The sequence below is a fragment of the Cryptotermes secundus genome, unplaced genomic scaffold (genome assembly GCF_002891405.2).
Source record: "Cryptotermes secundus unplaced genomic scaffold, Csec_1.0 scaffold565, whole genome shotgun sequence".
NCBI classification, from domain to species: Eukaryota; Metazoa; Arthropoda; class Insecta; order Blattodea; family Kalotermitidae; genus Cryptotermes; species Cryptotermes secundus.
In genome coordinates this window covers 1,431,525-1,453,631 of record NW_019731581.1, presented here as the reverse complement: position 1 = coordinate 1,453,631, position 22,107 = coordinate 1,431,525, and the positions used below count along the sequence as shown (strand labels likewise).

Genomic DNA, 22,107 nt, shown 5'->3' with positions numbered 1-22,107 from the left:
GAAGACTCACTCACTTTTTCTATATAATTTTAAAATTTAAAATCCTCAGATAAAATATCATACATAGTAACAAAAGAGTCTTACCACGAATAGAAAAGCACTTGACGAAGGGCTGTGAGTTGTTTTCATTGCTCGAAATGACAGAACTTGCAATGATGACGCGAAAGATAGATCGAGAAGTGAGATATTGCACCATTTTACCCCTAGACAATGCTTACTGTGCTGGAAAATAACCGGGACTGCAAAAGTTATTTACCATGTCCTTAAATTCTTAGGAAATGGAATTGAAACCTGCATGAATGCAAATGCCTTCGAATTCTCTGTTTGGTTGGCACGCCTGAAGAAACACAATGGGTACTGTGTGTGTGAGAAGGAGCTGGAAGCACAAAGCCTGTCTACATGAGCTCACGACTTGTATTACAAAGATTTCTTTAAGCTTTTCCCCCGTTTCTTTTTAATATACGGATGGATAATCTTCGTTTCGTCAGTCAGTATTACAAACAGCGAGGCTTATTGACTGTTTCCTTACTGCTTATAGTGTCCTGAACTCTACTTTCTGCCAGCTGTACAGTTCTACGTGATTTCAAGATCTCATTTCTATAAATTATGCTTCCGAACTTCTGAAATTTACAGAAGTAAAATTATACAAGAATTTCTGTGAAAACTGATCGCCTACTTCCCTTTGATACGACACGGACCGCATAGAAAGCAACGTTTCGAAATTTTCTTCGTTGACGGAGGAAAGTCATTACCTGGCAACGGTAGGGGAATACCCACAAGTCAAAGTCACAGTGCTATGACGGTCAGTCAGTCAGTAAGTTTTGGTTTCGAGCCCCATGTAGGGCTCATGACCAGATATTTATTACTGTTTCACAGTTACGGTCTTGTTTCTGTGGGGCTTCCTCTCTGATGAGAGGACGGTTCTGTCTTTTTTATATGCTGCTGGTCCTTCCCAGCGCAGTCTTTCTTGTGTCCGAGTCCCTTGAGACTTGTGACCATATTTTACTGTCTCAGAATTGAAACTTCTCTTTTCGTCGCCTCTTACGACTCGCAGGGTCACGGTGGAGGTATCTGACCCCGCCTCCACGCGGGACACAGACCCACAGGTTCTCTTTTATAGGACACGGACCGCATAGAAAACGACTCTTCAATAATTCTTCTGTTTTAGCATGTATTCATTGCAGCGGGAACCTGTATACAAAACCGTTATCTGGCAAAGATATGAAGGATAGACATACGGACACAGGATGATGGGAGAGATTTATGAAATACGCCACTGAGATGGGCTCAGGTGCCGTAATGTACATACCAAGTTTCATAAAGATTGGTTCAGGCATACACAGATACACAGACAGGATGGAGATCGCACAAGCCTATTATTATTATTATTTGAAAATAAGGAAAGCACACTAAAAAAGTTGTCGGAATTTTCATAATCGCCCGTCGGCGACGCGAGGCTGAAATGTCTCGAGCTCAGAGGAGCAAGAGAGTCTCAGTGCAGATCACCTGGTCAAATTGCGTGAAATATTCTTCTCAGTTGGGAGCACGCGGTAGCGTAGTTGGTTGTGGCACTATGCTACAAGCCGGGAGGTCGCGGATTCAAGTTCCGTTGACGTCATTGGATTTTTTTCAACTGACCTAATCCTTCCAGCCGAACAATGGCCCTGGGGTCGACTCAGCCTCTAACAGAAATGAGTAACAGGAATATTCTTGAGGGTAAAGACGGCCGGCGCGTAAGGCTGACAACCTTGCCACCATCTATGAGCCGATTGTCTAGAAAATGTGGGAACCTCGACGTCTCACAACTATATGGGCTTTCACGGTCTGTCACAGGGATACCTTTACTTTTTTTTTTTTTACTTTTAATGGACTTAGTAGCCGTTCACAGTGGCCGCGTGGTGTAAAGCATGAACTGTCTTCACCCGCTGGAACACTGGGATCGTGTGTTCGAATCCAACTTGAGGCATGGATGTCTCTACGCCTTTGTTCTGTGTTTGTGTTTTTCTGTTGCGACGGGCTGATCCTCAGTCGAAGGAGTCCTACCGTCTGTGTATAGACAAAGAAACTGAAAAAGCTGCCAAGGCCCACAGGGTTATAGAGGCATGGACAGATAATAGACTCAGTTATTCAATACTTAATTTGGGCTAAATGGGCCCGTTTCGCATTTACACAGTCTAGGCCGATTTGTAATTAACAACAAATATGTAAAATAAATTGAAATATATTTTTTTACATATTAAAAATGCGGAAGCAAAATATGAGATGGAGCAGAGAGTGGTTTCGATCCACGGATTTCTGAAACGGCAGCCCACTACGCTTCCACTGCACGACACTGCTTGACAGAAAAATTTGTAACTTATAACAAAAATATAATATTGTCAGGTGTTAACAGTGACTTCTGTGTCTTCAGCAGTCGTGTCCTGGTAACGGCTCCTAACAGTGTCATCTGCTTACGTTCTTACCTGCTGGCGAATATCCGACAACTGACTAACTCTCAGGCTGGCGACCATCTCACGCCAAACTCCTACTCTTCTCTTCAAAATAAAATATTCCGTTCATATGCTCTACCTGTATTGGAAGGACAAGCGGGCACTGCCTTGGAACCTTCAGAACCGCCTCCATAATGTAGTGTCTCTCACTACCCTCCTTTCTTTCTTTTTCTTCTCTTCTCTTCTCTGGCTGACTAACTGCAGCTCCCAATTTGTTTCATTTATAATATCTCGGCCCGGACCGCACAGAAAACACTGTTCCTCTCGCAGTTGTCGCCCAGCAACGGGTCTGTGTATTACACTAACTATCTCATAGGCATGTGATAACCATTTACATTTATTTACTATTTCTACTATTACTAGCGTGTGGTCATCAGATGAAAACAAANTGAAGAAAGTAGTCTCCTGGGATTTGGCACCGTGTATATGTGGTGTTAACCGACGTTTCGGAGGAACGTATCGCCTCCATCTTCAGGGTAGAAGGAAAATATATAAGAAATCCGCAGGTGAAGAGACCGTGAGAACCAATACAAGCAGTCTTCTTGTCTCTTCGCTTGCAGATTTCTTATATTTTTCCTTCTACCCTGAAGATGGAGGCGATACGTTCCTCCGAAACGTCGGTTAACACCACATATACACGGTGCCAAATCCCAGGAGACTACTTTCTTCATAGTCACCGCCGTAAAAACCACAATTATTACAAATAAATTGTTGCTAAAATATACATAGACTTACTAGGCCTAGGCGTACTCAAAGGATTTTTGTCATGAGGACCTGCACTGAAACGTACTGGATGAAACTATAATTTGAGGCCCGTGTGGATTCAGTAAGCTTCTAATTATCGAGATGAATTTGAAATTGAACAATGTTTTTCTCCCAGCATTGCCCTGATGTACTTAACGTTGATAGACTCCCAAAGCACAACACCTAGACATGAACCTCTATCCCGTTAGTTAACGGTCATTCATTTAATGGCGCCTCCAGTTGCCAAGATTAGCCTATATAACGTTAACTGATAAGATTATGTATATATAAATACATGAATAATGTATTGGAAAGAGAGGACAAGGAACCAGTTATGACGTAACTTGAAGTACTATCCCAGAGCGACGAGAAACCCGAGTCAGGATCACTAATCTTCTTCAGGTACAATAACTTAAATATAAAAAAAAAAAAATCAGTGCGTCTCTTGTGATACGACATATACGTACGGTAACATTTTTAAGCTATGTCGGTACTGAATGATGAGTCGTATTTTCAGTAGTAGATTTTCATGTATCTGCAGTTTCTGAATGCATTGTCGAAGCACCCACATCTTCTAGACAATCGGCTCACAGATGGCGGTGAAGTTGTCAGCCTTACGCGCCGGCCGCGCTTTACCCCCAGGAAGATTCCTGGTACTCATTTCTGTTAGAAGCTGAGTCAACCCCAGGGCCTAGTGCGGCTGGAAGGATTAGGTAAATTGAAAAATTCAATGATGTCATAGGGAATCGAACCCGTTAACATCTGGCTTGTAGTTGATCCAGAAATTTGCTGGATGTTTAATAAGGATTCCCAGTATAAAATTTACCTAAAAGTACGTTTTAAGTAGCTGACAGACGATATATTCAAACAGACATAAAGGCATAGAAGTAGATTCTGCAAAGTTAATAGACGTCGGAAAAGAGCTTAAAAGAACGGAGGAAAGATTTTCCAAGCGTAAAACATTAAAAGGCAAAAGCGATTTAAGAATGACAGATTTCTTTTCGTTCAAAAAAAAATTTTGCACGAAAGTAAGAAATTCATAATCTGATTACAAAGAGACACGGTCTAATTCTATCAAGTCTGGACTGAGTAGGGATAAAATACAGAAGCGGCGTCCTGGTTACCCAGTTGCATCGAATGAACATAAAACATAAGAGCGGAAGCGTCCTCCAAAATCCTCTACCCACGTCAGTACTTTTGTAAAAGTTATCTCTAAACTATTTTTCCTAGTATTTAATTAGCCCCCTCGTTGGTGTCTCCACCTTATCGTGGTGAGGGGGTTTGAGTATGCCAAGGACCCTGAGAGCTATACCAGCGGTAGCGTAGCTACTGGCAGGGCCTCCCTTGCTGGACAGGTCAAAGGGTAGGCATCAGACGAAGAGAGACACCAAAAACTGATGCCGGAAGCAGCGTCATCAGCAGCGACTTGAAGCACAGAGCAAATGATGCTCGAGATGGTTCAAGTTCGTATAGCAACAGGCGTGACCAGAGTGGTTTGAACGGCTGTTGTACTGCGATGTGGAAAGCAAATGGAAAAACTACCACATTATCACTTTTCCTGGATAGTCTCTTTCCAAAAACAGATATACCATGAATGCGAGATCCAGAAGACGTAAGAAGATGCTGGATGACCTTGGGGACAGAAGAGGATATTTTAATTTGAAGGAGAAAGCTCTACATCGCATAAAGTGGAGGAACTGTTTTGGAAGAGACTGTGGACCTGTCGTCTTGACAGATTACAAATGAATGAATGAATTTTAGCCCGATACATTTTACTGTCGAGTCCTGCTATCTTGAGAGTTCCTTGAAACCTGTTATTATCTTAGAAGTCAACAGATGCGGAATTTGTCGCAGTTGTTCACTCCGTGCACTTTGTGCAAAGAACGAATTATCCACTTTCAGTTCACTCATTGAAGCCATGACACCCCTGATTGGCCTCTAGCCTTATTAGTAGGCCGGATGGCTTGAAATGTAGCCTACTAGCCTGTGAGCCAATCCATGGGAACTCTACCAGCCTCTCCTATTATACCACGTTCTCCCCCCCCCTCTGCCCATCACACACATTCATCTCATCGACCTCGGGGCAACTTCGGATTGCAAGGCTTGACGGACAAAAAAAGTAAAATAAAATAAAAGCTCTCACTGCTGGATTACAGCGGACTGAAATTGCCTTCGTGGGGCTTTGTCATGAGTGTTGCAGCGCGCCGGCCCTTCATGAGGCTTGGCTTGTCTCAACAGTGGCTTAACATGTATTTGTGTCAGTCAGTATGGAGCGTAATTTCCTGGTTCTGCTTCGAGCACGAGCTAAGCTTTGTGAAATAGCGTCCGGAAATGAAAATATTTGTGCTTGATAAGGAGACCTTTATGACAATGGCCAATTTCTCAGTTTATGTCGCTAGTAAGACAGTTTAATTTGTAATAAAATTGCTATTCCTTTCGCTTCTTACATGTAACATTTGTAAAAAGAAAAGGTAAAGTTGTCCCTGTGCTTAATCAGTTAAGCACCACGCCATGAAGACGTATGGGCGAGTGGAAATGTAGCTCCATTATTCTTGACATCGGTCCTAGATGGGGATGAGTGGTCAGCTTCACGTCCCGGCCGCTTTAACGATGGGATAGGAGAGACTGGGTGGACCGCAGGGCAGGTCTAGACGACTTGGAGAAGAGAAAATTCTTGACCCTACCGAGATTTGAACTCGAACCCTCGGTCGTCCAGCCCGTAGCCAGTAGCTATACCGACTGCTCTATCCCGCCAATTAAGTCTGTTATATAATTATTATTAATAAAATAAATGTTGAGTATGAGGGTGCAAAGAGGGGAGAAGGGGTGGCATAGCGTGGCGGGGTAAGGCAGCTTACTTCTGTCCGGTCTTCAGTCCAAATAAAGACATCGATTCAAGGGTTCGGTGTAGGGGGATTGACAAAACAATTATCTCTCCTTACGCGAGCCCAGGGGCAGAGCAGGAAAACGAGTGGATCATCTTAGGCGCTCACAAAACCGAGACCACGACACCAGGTCTCTTAAGGCTGCCTAACTTCCTGGGGATAAATGTGAGTCTATTCAAGCCTCACACTGAACAATTTCTTTGAAAACGATGTTGTGCTCATGTTTATGTTTTGGTTCACTTGAAGACTTTATGTAAATTACAAACCTTTTATAGTTGTCAACAACATCCAGTGATTTAATGATCAAGAATGGTGTATCGGGAAGACTGTGAGAAATAGCGGTAGTGGCCTACTTTAAAATATTAATTTTCTAAGAATTTCCTTTGAGATTTTGACAGCACAATTCTAGGGCCAGACGCAAGCTAAGATTGGTCAGATATTTCCTGAATTAAGAAGGACATCCAGAACAGTGAAGTCGGTTCTGGAAGAACCTGATTCATAACGCTAAATGTTAGGTGACTGAAAGACTTTATTTAACATCAGAATCCTCCTCCTCCTCCTCTGGTATGACCCCATTCAGACTTAATCTGAAAATAAGAATCTTACATATATTTTGTAGGACTCCTTTGACAGGGAAACAGCTTGTTGGAAGGCCGCTGTCTACTCAGGAAAACACAAGCACAAAAAACACATTTAAGCATGCGCCGATGGGGATTAAAACCAACGATCCTAGTGCATGACTCCATAGGTCGCTTGACCACTGTAATATTAGAAAGTAGTATGATGTTAATTTTAAAATAAATTCACAGCCCGCAAATGTGGGGTTTCTTTATTGCTAGTGGGGTGGGACTAAGTCCCTTGTACTGCGGCCAGTTCTGGCCTATTGTACCAGCCCCAGATGATAGGTGAGGGTGATTGTGGAGCAATTGGTGGGATGAAGATTGGCAGGGGAAACCCAAGTACTCAGGGAAAAGCTGCCCCAGCGCCACTTTGTCCACCACAAATCCCACTTGACCAGACCCGGGCCTCCGCGGTGGGAAGCCAGCGAATAACCGCTTGAGCTATGGCGCGGCCCTGCAAATGTGGTTTCTGCCAGTTGGTTTCCAGAAGACTGCGTATGAAGCCAATATTGCAAGTAAAAACATTTCACGCGGCACTGGGAACGTTCATATGGGTCTGGAAAACGTCCCCGTTACACTTTTACAAATTTAGATCAACTCGATTTTGATCTGACGGAACCACTGTGTTGGAAGGCAAATGTCGGGAGCTGTTGCCTCAGCTGTCTTGTGTAGCAACATTGCTAACAGTGTGCGAGGTTATTAAAGTGATCGCATTCAATTGTTATGTCAATTTCCTTTCCACTAGGGCAGTAGGTCAGAAACACCTCGAAAGCTTCGAAATGTGGTGTTGGAGAAGGATGGAGAAGATCAGTTGGACCGATTATGTGAGAAATGAAGAAGTGTTAATTAGAGTCAGTGAGCAGAGGAATATCCTGCACGAAATAAGAAAACGGAAGGCTAATTGGATTGGTCATATCTTACTCAGTAACAGCCTTCTAAAAGAAGTTATTGAAGGAAAGATAGATAGGCGGATAGAAGTGACAAGAAGACGAGGAAGAAGACGTAAGAAGATGCTGGATGACCTTGGGGACAGAAGAGGATATTTTCATTTGAAGGAGAAAGCTCTAGATCGCATTAAGTGGAGGAACTGTTTTGGAAGAGACTGTGAACCTGTCGTCTGACAGATTACAGATGAATGAATGAAGAAGATTGTATTTTTTAATAAAAGTAAAGCGTCTGTGGATGAAATTAACTGATTCACTTCACATACCGCCACCTCTGTAATGTGCTGCAAGCCTAACTAGCGAGCAGCTGGGCACTTCACTAACTCAGTCTCTTATAAGTCCGACTATTGACTCAGCTTTTAGTTCCCGGCAGGAACAATTAAATTTTGTCTTACTCAACAGCTTCCAGGTCTACAATGGAATCCGCCGGCTTCATTCCCAGTACGTACCGGTGACTTTCCCTTGGGTTATAGCTGCCGGAGCGTGAGGCTGACTACTCAGCTCCATATATATTGCCGATATTAAGAATGAGCGGAGATATATCTCCATCCCCTCATACGTTTTCATGACGTGGGGCTGAAATAAGCATAGGGACTTCTGTGTACCTAACGGTCATGTTTACGGTTAGTTGCGTCCAGTTCTTTCGCACACCAAAATTTCATGACATCTTGTACTGTTATGCTAAGCTTAAGGGGCTGCGCGATTGCCACTTTAAGGAGGTCACGCCTGTTTCAGAGGAAACTGAATTCCCATGAAAAAAGTTATAACCTAAAAATGTGTACATCCATTGTGAGAAACAGAGATACTTAGATAATTTAGTGAGGAAATTTCTATAAAGAAGAACATCTGGAAGACCGCGAAAATAGTGATTTTCTTTACTTTAAGGCACTGCCGGTAGCTATCCCTGTAACTGCTACAAGCCGGAAGGTCGCGGGTTCAAGTCCCGATGAGATCATTAGATTTAATTCAGTTGACCTAATCCTTCCAGTCGCACTATGGCCCTGGGGTTTACTCAGCCTCTAACAAAAATGAGTACCAGGAATTAGTTAAATAATTTTCCTGGGGAGTAAAGCGCGGCCGGCGCGTAAGGCTGGCAACTTTACCTCCATTTTTGAGCCGATTTTCTAGATAATGTGGGACCCTCAACGTCTCACAACCCTATGGGCCTTCACGGCCTGCTACAGGGATAGCTTTACTTTTACTTTTTTTACTTTGGTTGCCGGCAGCTAGATTATATGGCTTCGAATATTAGGGTCACTGACAAATAATCAGTTAGAAAAAAATTTGCATTGGAAGCGGCCGTTGGCTAAATTAATATACTATCCTAGCATTTCGCTAGAGAGGCTGAGGAAAATCACGAAATACCTCGGTCAGGATAACTAATGTTCTCGCCCAGATTTGAATCTAGTAAGTACCTCCCAAATACAGGTCAAATTCCAGATGGAGAAAAATGGTGAATAAGTCATTACAGGTGACAAATATTCGGGACATACCAGGTCTTCGGCCGGTCACGGTAGCCCAGCGGCCTAAGGCGTGTACTGTCTTCGCTCGCTTGGAAACCGAGATCGTGGGTTCGAATCCCACTCTGGGCATTGATGTTTAGTTTGTGTGTGTGCATTTTCTGTGTTTGTGAACAGGTAGAGGCCTTGCGACGAGCTGATCACCCGCCCAAGGAGCCCTACCGAATGTGTAAGATCTAGAAAAACCGAAGTGAACGGAGAAGTTCATGGAGGTAGGCCTAGGCTCAGTGAGGCTGTAGTGCCAAGGAAAAGAAAAATACAAGGTCTCCATTACATACTGCTACCGTGCCACCAGAAGTTCTTCCCTGTAAACCTGACCCAGTATTCGCAGCAGTATAAACTGAATACCCTACAGAACTAAGCAGCCCGTCTGCTCTGTAAGTTCAGATAATCAGTCTAGGTAGGCAGTTAGTCCAGTCAGGTCACTCTAATTTTTTTAATTGCTAGTGGGGTGGGACTAAGTCCCTTGTACTGCGGCCACTTCTGGCCTATTGTACCAGGCCCAGATGATAGGTGAGGGTGATTTTGGAGCAATTGGTGGAATGAAGATTGGCAGGGGAAACCGAAGTACTCGGAGAAAACCTGCCCCAGTTTCACTTTGTCCACCACAAATCCCATTTGACCAGACCCGAACCCGGGCAGCCGCGGTGGGAAACCAGCGACTAAGCGCTTGAGCTATGGCAGGGCCTTCGTCTCACTCTAACTAGCCTAGTCAGTGAGCCTATAAAGATTTAGTCTAGCCAATCCAGTCAGTATGCCAATGAGACAGTGCAGTTAAGACAAGCAGTTCTTACGGTGGAGTAGTCTTTCAGATGCGCTACTACACACGCCACTAACAGGGAACTATGTGTCTGTGTGTGTGGTTGCAGGAGATCGGCTCCTGGACATCCCCTGCAAGGTGTGTGGCGATAGGAGCTCAGGAAAGCACTACGGGATCTACAGCTGCGACGGTAAGCACACTCAAAACAACGTAACATAAATAAGGGACACAATTTCTTTTAAAACCCAGTGATGCATATACTAAAACTGTACGCACCCCTTTAAGTTCAGGAGCTGTACGGAGCATAGTATGGCTTTCGAGTTTTCCCTGCTTCGAAATGTACGTGACTCATTCGAAATAACTTCACTTGAATCACTAAAGAATGTTAAGGTAAATGGTTTGTCTGTCTAATCAATCTGTATATATCTGCCAGCATACAGAGAGCCCCAAATTTCCCAGGCTATAGCAGAAAACGTTTAGTTTGCAAAATGTATAAAATTGTAAAGAAGAAAATTTGTTGCAGAGTGTTTGTTTCTAGAATAAGCTCTGCGTGCTTTACGTATCAGCAGTAAAATGTTACGGCGATGTTGTTGTGTAAAGTGATGGCAAAAGGAGGGGTGTTTCCAGGGTGGGAGAAGCAGAAACAGGTACATCATCATGAAACTGGAATACTGAACGAAGTCGTGTTTTAATGTACGCGTACAGAAACAACTTTGCAATGTGGCCAATATTGCAAGTCCACAAAACCGCGTGTGTCTATGTGTATAAAGTCCATAGGATCTATACATTCAAGTGCCCATCTTGTTGCTCGGTATGCTGCCTACCTCCATGAACTTCTCCGTTCACTACGGTTTTTCTAGATCTTACACATTCGGTAGGACTCCTTGGGCGGGTGATCAGCTCGTCGCAAGGCCTCTACCTGTACACAAACACAGAAAAACGCACATAAACATCCATGCCCTGAGTGGGATTCGAACCCACGATCCCAGCTTCGGAGCAAGCGAAGACAGTGCATGCCTTAGACCGCTCGGCTACTGTGACCGGCAGTGTATAAGAATATATAAGAATTCAGTTCGTACCTCACAGGAAACAGATCCGAACCCCGATCTCGGTTTCCAAGCGAGCGAAGACAGTACATGCCTTAGACCGCTCGGCTACCGTGACCGGCCAACAGTTGAACAGTTACTGCAGTGAATGTATAGAACTTTCTATGCTTGATTTTGTCCACTACAATATTGTGTCACAGGTGGTCATATTGCAACATTTTTCCTGTACGGGTACATTAAAACGCAGCTGTTTCGTTCACTGCTCTTGTCCCATGTTTTACTTGTCTCTCCTTTATTGCCGCTTCCCTGACCTCTGGAAACACAACCCCTTTCCCCGTCATGTCACCTCAGCATTTTCACCGCAAATTTTAACTACTGATATTTACTGTACGTAGCGCCGTAGCGGCTTCTCCTAGTTAAAATAACAATTCAACATTTGGAAATTCATACTTGGCAACAACAATTCCGTATTTTGACACATAACCTAGGTTTCCTATAGTATGAAGTCTGAGATACCGTGTATACCTATATATATATATATATATATAGGTATACACGTGCTTGAGTTTCCTCGCATGTTATGTCGTACACGCGTCTAAGTGTTCATATACCTACACTTAGGTTCGACACTTACCATTCGAAGGAGAGAGGTGTAACTTAACTGCTTTCAAGGAAAAGGGAGTGAATGAAGTAAAGGTAAGAAAGGAAAAATTAAAGAAATGAACAAGGTGAAGGATGAAGTAAATAAATTATTTTGGTTTTAAATGTTTCTTTGCACTGTTCTAATGAACTATTCTCATTTTTTCCATCGTTGTTGAAAATTCAGCAATGCGAATTGAAAGAAATTCCTACCCGTGTCTTAATGAATTTCAGATCTAGGTGGTAAATGTGTACACAAATGCGGTGTTTCTATATAGAAGGAATAAAATCTCTGATAAAAATGCAATAATCACTGTCTGCTGTTCCTAATTCTTGCACGCTTTTGGCCTACACGGCGCTGGCGGAGCGAATGCTGGGGCCTGAGATTCGAGTCCCGCGGCGAACATGCGCATATTTATCACGGCCTCGTACCCTAATCCCCCCCCCCTTCCATTTGGGATCTGTGCCGTGGTGCGGCCCTTCATGTGAGAAGTAATTCTGAGGACTGAACGAGGTAAGACGACGGGCAAAAACTGTAGAAAGGAAAAAGAGCTCTTAAGCCGCTACAAAAAATCACACTGCTCAAACTCGGATTTAATTTCACTGTAAATATTAATCCTTTGTAAGAAACATCTTTTGAAGGAATGGAGTAAAATAATTTATCTGAAATTGCACTTCGGATGTGCCTGGTTCGAATCTTCGCTGTGACGCCGACAACTCTCATTTTTTTCCGTGAACATATTCAGTCCCTCCAGGAAAATTCTGGGATAGTATCTGAAACTTTGACAGAATCTCATTCTTCCACGTCTTTTCGAATTCATTACTCAATATACACCGATCATTCTTTCATACATACAACATAATATAAATTTCTGAGTCTTAAAATAAGCTACGGTTTCATAACAAAACTAAGGAAGGAGATGGCCGCACCATAGCTCAAGCGGTTAGTCTCTGGCTTCCCACCGCGGCGGCCCGGTTTCGAACCCGGGTCTGGTCAAGTGGGATTTGTGGTTTACAAAGTGGCGCTGGGGCGGGTTTTCTCCGAGTACTTCGGTTTCCCCTGCCAATCTTCATTCCACCAAATTCTACATTATCATAATCACCCGGGGCAGGTACAATAGGTCAATCAGTGGCCGCCGTGTCGAGTGGACCCAGTAGGACTCAACCCCCCACTAAGCGAATTTAAAAAGAAAGATGACCTACCGTTCCTTTGATATTTCTGGTTTGGTTAAATTCAAACCGGTGGCACTGGAAGGACAACACGAAGAAAAGGGACTACTTGGAAGATCAGGTATAGTTCAGAAGATAAGTCCAGATTATGCAGAGGGGAGCTATATCTGGACGAGGTCATTATCCTGTAGCGTGCCTCAGGTGTGGGTGTGTTGTTAAACCCTCGGATTCCAAAAATACATGGAATTTCTAGACCAGTTGCACAACCATTTCTACTCGAAGAATTCCTGTACTACAGCACTGCATATTTAGTCCTGAAATCTAGAATTTTAAGTAAACTTTCACAAACAACTCAATCTGTGGACTTTCATAATGTCAAGATTGAAAGGCCTGGAGGTGATTGTCTCACAAAAGAGTAGGCCTGAAATTTGTTCTAGTTATTGAGGAAACTAATAAAGAGTATTAACTATACAGCTAGTATTAGGTACCACTGCCAGTAGAGGGCCGACCTAGTTGTCTGAACGGGGCTGATAGCACGCACCAGTACAGGTAGGGTATGGAGACAGTAGAAATTAAAGGGGGACGCACAATGGACCAATAACTGGTCTAAGTGCATGGGGAAACCCACCTCCTCCAACAATGAATGAATGAATGAATGAATGAATGAATGAATGAATGAACTATACAGCTATAAGGTGAGCCTAGTGTTAGGTCTGCATTAACTAAGTTGTAAATATTCGTAAGTACCGCGTTTGGAGCGTCTGTAGGAATTCACTGATCATAAATTATTGAAGTTCAGTTCCTTCAAAGTGCGCATGCGTGGTATAGGTAGATGTATATGGGTTGCTTAACACTACTAACGAAGAAGCGGACACGACGCGGCCCACCGAAATTCCGTGTTATTTCCGCGAGTAAATTCCGATAACGACAGTGTGGAAGCAATAAGTTCAAACAATATTCCCAAAATATTTTAGAACAATACATATAAAAGTATCCCTGTAACAGGCCGTGGAGGCATATAGGATTGTGAGAAATTGAGGCTCCCACATTTTATAGACAATCGACTCACAGATGACGGTGAGGTTGTCAGCCTTAAGGGCTCGCCCCCTTTAACCCCAGGAATATTCCTAGTACTCATTTCTGTTAGAGGATGAGTCGATCCCAGGGCCATAGTGCGGCTGGAAGGATTAGGTCAATTGAAGGAAATCTATCTCATCGGGATTCGATCCCACGTCTTTCCTGCTTGTAGCATAGTGCCTCACCCGCTTTAAAATTAAAAAAATATTAAACCTCAGAATTACTGTCATAAGTATTGGAGGAGAAATTTTGTTTTTAGGTGCTCACGCCCTTTCCGTTATTGCAATGCGATCGGACAGGCCTGCAGCTCTTCTCTTAACATTATATGTCTTAACAATTAAATTATCTCCCTGAGCTGTTGGAATTGTTTTTCTTTGTTACCTTGAAGTGAAGTAACATTATTCTGATTGTTGAAATGCAGACTTTGAGACAATATTTTTCGATTTGTCACGATGTTTCACATTTCCGACTAATATTTGGTGAAGCGAGACTTTTACGATTGTGTGCACCGTAGATATAATAGTGAGGAGCTCCATAACTTGTACTCTTCTCCAAGTATAATTAGAATGATGAAGCCAAGGAGGATGTGGGCAGGGCATATAGCACGAATGGGGGAAACGAGGAATGCGTATAGGATATTGGTGGGAAAGCCAGAAGGAAAGAGACCACAGGGAAGACCAAGGCGTAAGTGGGTGGACAACATTAGAATGGATCTTAGAGAAGTAGGATGGGATGGTGTGGATTGGATAAATCTGGCTCAGGATAGGGACCAGTGGAGGGCTGTTGTGAACATGGTAATGAAGCTTTGGGTTCTATAAAATGCTGGGAAATTCTTGAGTAGCTGCAGAATTGGCGGCTCCTCAAGAAGGGCTCAGCTCCATGAGTGAGTAAGTAAGCAAGTAAGTGCACCGTAAATATTAATATCAATATTAAAATGGATCTTAGAGAAGTAGGATGGGATGGTGTGGATTGGATAAATCTGGCTCAGGATAGGGACCAGTGGAGGGCTCTTATGAACACGGTAATGAACCATCGGGTTCCATAAAATGCTGGGGAATTCTTGAGTAGCTGCAGATTTGGCTCTTCCTCAAGAAGGGCTCAGCTCCATGAGTAAGTACGTGAGTGCACCGCGCTGGCAGAGTTCTCTTTTCAAGGGCGAGAACATCAAAGTATTATCACGCAGTAAAATAAAACAAAAGCAGTAACTAGGAAGAATATATATGAGTGATTCGTGATAGCAGTTGGTTGTTAATGATATTTCAGTTGAGTAATGTCAGTGGTTAATAAAATCAAGGGGCGTTAACGTTATTCCTTTGTTTTTGTAAATTGTGTCCTGGTTTGGCTGCAGTAAAGAAAATAGAAATTTTTGATGAAAATCATTCAGTTCAGAAGAGGTCGGCTAAAGAGTGCATCAGTATTCTTATTGGTGAGACTGGTGTCTGCATCACCGGTTATGAAAATGTCTGTGTTTCAAAAGAATACACTATTAAGGAGAGGCCTTGCCCATTAGCAAAATTTATTAAGTAATTCAGCCTTGAAATCAGGCATTGCGGTGTGCGATTTTTGCATGGTGTCTGGAAGTCCAACAATAAATATGAAACCATTTATTGGCGGAAAAATAACAATTTGCGTTAAAGAAAAACTCGATAATGAAAGATTGGAAACCTCCGAGTTGCCAGTCCTCACATGCGTTCAGAGACACAGAACTTCGTATTACAGGAACAGTGACAAGCTTCTCATTCAAGTTCTTGCTTCCTTCAAAATAAAAGGGACAGTTTTAAAAATAAATTAATACTTTTAATTTCATTAATGCGATTAATTTATGTCTCTTAATAACTTAATATATATTGATCTTTAAAATATTACTTTCCTCGCTGTCCACGCCATGATTTGATGTTCTGGATTGGCCGTCGCCCATAAAATTGCTCATCACTGTCCTACACATTTTAAGTGAATTTTCATTCCTCATTCCGCGTGAAGCTATAACTCCACTTCTCCATACGTCATTCATCCATTCATTCATTCATTCATTATTGGAGAGGGTGGGTTTCCCCATGCACCGCGACCAGTTGTTGATCTATTGTACGTCCCCCTTTGATATTCTACCAGTCGCCATACCCTACCGATACTGGTGCGTCCTATCAGCCCCGTTCAGCCAGCGAGTATGGCCCCTCTACAGGCAGTGGTACCTGATACTTCGCTATCTACCGGAGGCATTGGAAACTAATTTTGCTCAGAGGTCTCCTAGAGGCATGAGGATCTTTTACGAGCCGTAAAGCTACGACACGGGACCCACAGCTTAAAGTCCCTCCCGGAGGGCATAAATAAATTAAACACAGCGGAAACTTTATTTTATGGAACAGAGACAAATACGGACAACGAAGTGAGAAACACGGCAATTCACAATGATCAGACTGCTGTAATGAAGATGGGTAGTTTTGAATGTCACGTGTTCTAACTTATGATCAACATCAATAGCTGTCCTAGTGACAGGAGAGCACTTAGACTGAATCAGTCTGTGCATAAAGGTTTGTGCTACTGATTTCCTTTTGTTTATTGTTGTGCTGTAAGTATCACAAATATCGGTAGAACACAAGTTTGAGGAGCTTCCCAGGCAAAAGATTGACGTCCACTCTACAGACTCGTTGCATTCAAAGCCTAGTCACGTGTAGTAGCCCCATTATTAGAGCAGTTAATAAGATTAAGCATTTGTCTTTTTCCTTTTGGCGCTACAGCTCCAATTTGTGCCTAGGCCATGAAACTCTCCATGAAACTAGATCCTATGCATTCGGTAGGACCCCTTGGGCGGGTGATCAGTTCGTCGCAAGGCCTCTACCTGTACAAAAACATTAAACATCCATACCCTGAGTGGAATTCGAATCCACGATCCCGGCTTCCAAGCGAGCGAAGACAGTACATGCCTTAGACCGCTCGGCTACTGTGACCGGCAGTGTATAAGAATAATATATAAGAATTCAGTTCGTACCTCACAGGAAACAGATCCGAATCCACGATCCCGGTCTCCAAGCGAGCGAATACAGTGCATGCCTTAGACCGCTCGGCTACTATGACCGGCAAGAATTTGTGTCAGTACATCAAAACTGCTACTAACAGCTTCGCTTAATGTTTTATAGGTTGTTCTGGGTTCTTCAAGCGAAGTATTCACCGTAACCGAGTATACACGTGCAAAGCAGCCGGCGAACTGAAGGGACGCTGTCCTATTGACAAGACGCACCGGAACCAGTGTCGGGCTTGCAGACTCAACAAGTGTTTCCAGGCGGCCATGAACAAGGACGGTACGTGGTATGCTAAAGAGTTATTCGGTACTGCTTATGTAACATGGTTACACCTTGAAGAAAGTAGTCTTCTGGAATTTGGCACCGTGTATATGTGGTGTTAACCGACGTTTCGGAGGAACGTATCGCCTCCATCTTCAGGGTAGAAGAAAAATATAAGAATTCTGCAAGCGGTGAGACCGTGAGAACCGGTCTCAAGGTCTCTTCGCTTGCAGAATTCTTATATTTTTCTTCTACCCTGAAGATGGAGGCGATACGTTCCTCCGAAACGTCGGTTAACACCACATATACACAGTGCCAAATCCCAGAAGACTGCTTTCTTCATGGTCACCGCCGTGAAAGCCTCAAATCTTACATGGTTACACATTGCTCACTAGAAGGAAGTGTAAGTCTGACCTTGAAAGCAGAGACCACTAACCATTTCCGGTTTTTAATATCAACAGAAGCTAATGTTTGGTCAGCTTTTCAAACACAATGTCCTGTCTGTTGTGGAATTAGAAAGTTCATTACCTTTACAGAAGAGTCAACCAGTGATTCCTGTCCGAAGCCAGATGAGTCCAATCCATACACTCCCACATTATTCCCCTTTTCTTTAAGATCCATTTTAATATTACCCTACCATCTAAGACTATATCTTAAAAGTGGCCTATTTTTTCAGGTCTTTCAATCAAAATTATATTCATATTTAAGCTATCCTATTCGTTCTAAACGACCGGTCACGGTAGCCGAGCGGTCTAAGGCATGTACTGTCTTCGCTCGCTTGGAAACCGGGATCGTGGGTTCGAATCCCATTCAGGGCATGGATGTTTAGTTCTTGTGTGTGCGTTTTTCTGTATTTGTGTACAGACTGAGGCCTTGTGACGAGCTGATCACCCGCCCAAGGAGTTCTACCGAATGTGTAAGATCTAGAAAAAAAACCGAAGTGAACGGAGAAGTTCATGGAGGTAGGACAACATCGGTTGTCCAGTGATTGAGGCTAGCTCTTTCTAAGGGACCTAGTGTTTCCCTCACCTGAGGAGGGAAACAGATCCAGTTTCCGAAACGTCGTGTTTTTTCTTAGTTATCTTAAAAACGAGGACGATGGATAAATTCCGAAAACCCAATATCTCTTAATTATTATGTTTTTTTGTATTTAGAATGAGATAGGTTTCCCTCTCTGAGAAAAACAACAGATATCAGTAGAGTAGCTGATCAATTGCCGTAGAATAAGCGAATAAACTGACCGCCATCGCCATTGTAAAGCTGATAAAGGGAACTCGCCAATATGGAACGTATTCCTCCAGTTCACATCTGGAACACGGTGGGCGAGGAGTAAAATCCTCTTGTCCCAGGAACAAGAAGAAACTGCTCATAATGTGCTTCATAGCAGCCAGGAGGAAATAAATGGAAGTCCATTCATTCCAAGTTCGATAAATCGCTAGCAGCGCGTTGTCGAATTTACTGCACTCGATTCGAATCAGTGAGGGGTCCGCTTGCTGAAGGGGCGCACACAAATCGAAAATTCTTTATTTCATATTGCGACGCGCTGCCTGTGGCAACTGTCAATGCAAGTGAAATGGAATCTTGAATGTGTGACCCTTCTGTACACCGAAAATATCTGTTTGATACCGCAATCTGATTGTCACACAATGCCATTACTGTAAATAACGTATTTTTGTTATAAGCACTCGATCACGGTCTCAACCTGCGGTGCGCATCTGCCAGTCCTCGAAATGTACACTGCAATTCTGTTGCACAGGGCATTTTCAGTTTTATTAGAATTCTTCTCTCTGTCAACCGTCTGGTCGTTTGTTAAGGCAAGAAATGGGAACCGCTAGGTAAACCCTTTACAAATAGGCGCTATTGCTGTCAGAAACCTCATTACGATCCTGTGGTCCAGTATTCATGTCACGTGGTGCAACGTAACTCTGTTAGGTCAGAGCACATCGAACATCAACACAGGATCACACACCGACAGTTTCAAAGCAACCAGTAAATGTAGGCAGCATTTTACAAAGACCAGGAATATTAAATTAGTCATATCAGACTTAAGTTCAGCTCTGTTCTTTACACAATGGATGTTGCGTTAATTAGTATGTTTCAGCATAAACTTTTCCTATGATAGTGGCATGTTTTATAAAACACACGAATAAAATATGCAATACGCAAGATCTCTCCGCTCGTTCCATGAGTGGGATTCGAACCAACGATCCCGGTTTCCAAGCGAGCAAAGACAGTACATGCCTTAGACAGCTAGGCTACTGTGACCGGCAGTATATAAGAATAATATATAAGAATTCAGTTCGTACCTCACAGGAAACAGATTCGAACCCACGATCCCGGTTTCCGAGCGAGCGAAGACAGTACATGCCTTAGACCGCTCGGCTACTGTGACCGGCAGTGTATAAGAATAATATATAAGAATTCAGTTCGTACCTCACAGGAAACAGATCCGAACCCACGATCCCGGTTTCCAAGCGAGCGAAGACAGTGCATGCCTTAGACCGCTCGGCTACCGTGACCGCCACTAGTTCCCTACCTCCCTTGTTAATACAAGAGACGTATTACACTCTTGCTTGAAACACCTGCCACATGTTGACCCAGAAGAATATGGAGGCTTCTAGAAGAGTTGTCGGATGGGGAAGTACGTAACTAACCAATCAGCAAGTCAAATATAAAAGGAGAACGAAATTAACCAAACAGAGTCTGAACTCCAGATTCCTCCAATCCAAGAGAGCTTTGTCCTGTTGACAGAAGGGCAGAGAGCCCCCTTCCCCAAATATATTCCATTAAAAAGTTTGTGCCTGGATGGGAACATGTCTGCAAGCAGTCTTCCTCTGGGAGGGAGGCCTGGAGTGGAAAACTGGAACAATATTCTAACCCGGATTTCGTGTTCACGTAAGGAAGAGTGCAGTAGCGTGCATAAAAATTGCAGCAGATAAAGAGAAAACGAACTTCAGGACGAATGTCGCAATGCATGGCAGTCATGATTGCCCGCTTATGTTAAATATTTGCATTATTTTATTAGAATTACGTTGTTTGAACTTCTGACATTTCTCGGTGCCGAATAAACACAGGAAATTATCAGGGGACTTGAAGACAAAGGGCAGAAAACCTTCTTTTTTCTACTTCAAGATATTTGTTTTGAATTCCAAAAACAATGCCTGAACAATTAAGAAATTTTGTGCTATAATTCTAGTTTCATATTTAATTTTATCTCTTAACCATAAGTTCTGGGAAGAACTTGCAATACTTACTGAGTGCATCGGTCTAGGCTAACTATATGGCAAGGCTAGCAAACTGCAGTTTTCCCCAACCTCCCGTCACTTAATCCTTCTTCGGTTCAAATATTCTCCTCAGCGCCCTGTTCTCAAACACCCTCAGTCTATGTAGCCTGTATATTTCAACACGACGGCCGCAAAGTCATTCTTAATGTACGGCAAGCCATTTATGAGAATATTTCCCCCTCCAAATAGGGCCCCATTTATGTTGGAAACAACCGAATTTGCAGACTTGTGTAGTTTAAGCGGCCTCCGTAGTCTAGGGGTAACGTTCCCACCTCATGACTCAAGGTACGCGGAGGTCGTGGAATTTTTAAGGGCTGAAAAATTCAGGGAACAAGTCCTCCGGGAGGGACTTTAAGCCGTGGGTCCCGTGTCGTAGCTTTACGGCATGTAAAAGAACCTCATGCCTCAAGGAGGTCTCTGAGCTAAATTACCAGGACATTTCCCGCCCAACAATAGTCTCTAACGCCTCTGGTAGATGGGGGAAGCATCTAGATACCGCTCAGCCAGTAGAGGCCGAACTCGCTGTCTGAATCGGGACTCATGGCACACACAAGTATCGGTAGGGTATAGAGATTGGTAGAATATCACAGGGGGGCGTACAATAGACCACTGGTCGCGGTGCATGGGGAAACCCACCCTCTCCAATAATAATAATATATAATTTGGGCTGTGCCCCTCTTAAGGGGACTGTAGCCGCTGTCTACAATAAGGAGCGTTTAGCGCGCGGTGACATAAAAACCTGTTTTCAAAATCAGAGCTAATAGACCACGCAATTATCTCTGTTTCTCCCAACCCACAGCCATACAGACCTTCACGTGGACAAAACAGACGCTTACCGAAACCCTCGACATGGATCGGCTCGAGTTTCTTACAAGTTTAAACAGATTTTACGGCTGGTTCAAAGAGTAGAAAGTTTTCAGCGTCGTTCGTAACTTTTTGGACCGTGTAATGACAGCGAACACTTGACGCGTTGAGCGAAGAGAAAACTGCGCTCTCTATACGTGACCCGAAGCAAACACCCGGAAAGCATAGAGGAGTTTCCTGAAAGATAGGCCACTTCCACGTCACACTGCAAGGTGAAAGACACTCGAGTCGTGTTTTTCGACTAGTGCAAATCAGTATATCTTTCAGAAATCTTCATAAGGTGAATACCTGGAAAATAATTTTTACTAGCCCAATTTTAAGAGCACTTATTTGATTCTGTATGTAAGAATTTACAGATAAGGGAATTATAGGGAACTGCAGTATCGACTGCCATATTTCGAGAAGGACCCAGCTCAGAGTTATACCTCTAAGAATAACTGAATATGCCTCTAATTTGTGTCGTTTTATTTAACTAAGAATATCATACTGAAGTTTAATAAAAATAATAATAATTCTGTTGTTAAAGCGTGTGACAGACGAATTACAGGCAAGCAAAGAGAAATGAAAGTAACAAACAATTTGAATAGACATAAGAGAAAAATACACAAAGACGCTAAATGATATATTATTGTGTTATAACTAATAATAATAATAATAATAATAATGCCGGTCACAGTAGCCGAGCGGTCTAAGGCATGCACTGTCTTCGCTCGCTCGGAAGCCGGGATCGTGGGTTCGGATCTGTTTCCTGTGAGGTACGAACTGAATTCTTATATATTATTCTTAT

At 43.1% G+C, this 22,107-nt stretch overlaps 1 protein-coding gene across 1 annotated transcript in view; it reads left to right on the top strand.

Moving 5' to 3' along the window:
- Positions 1–22,107, top strand: part of LOC111867198 (nuclear receptor subfamily 2 group E member 1) — a 47,610-nt gene that overhangs the window by 6,075 nt on the left and 19,428 nt on the right. The window contains exons 2-3 of the mRNA XM_023856816.2: positions 9,982–10,152; positions 17,029–17,190. Coding sequence (XP_023712584.1) covers positions 9,982–10,152; positions 17,029–17,190 — 333 coding nt within the window. The remainder of the gene's footprint in view (positions 1–9,981; positions 10,153–17,028; positions 17,191–22,107) is intronic.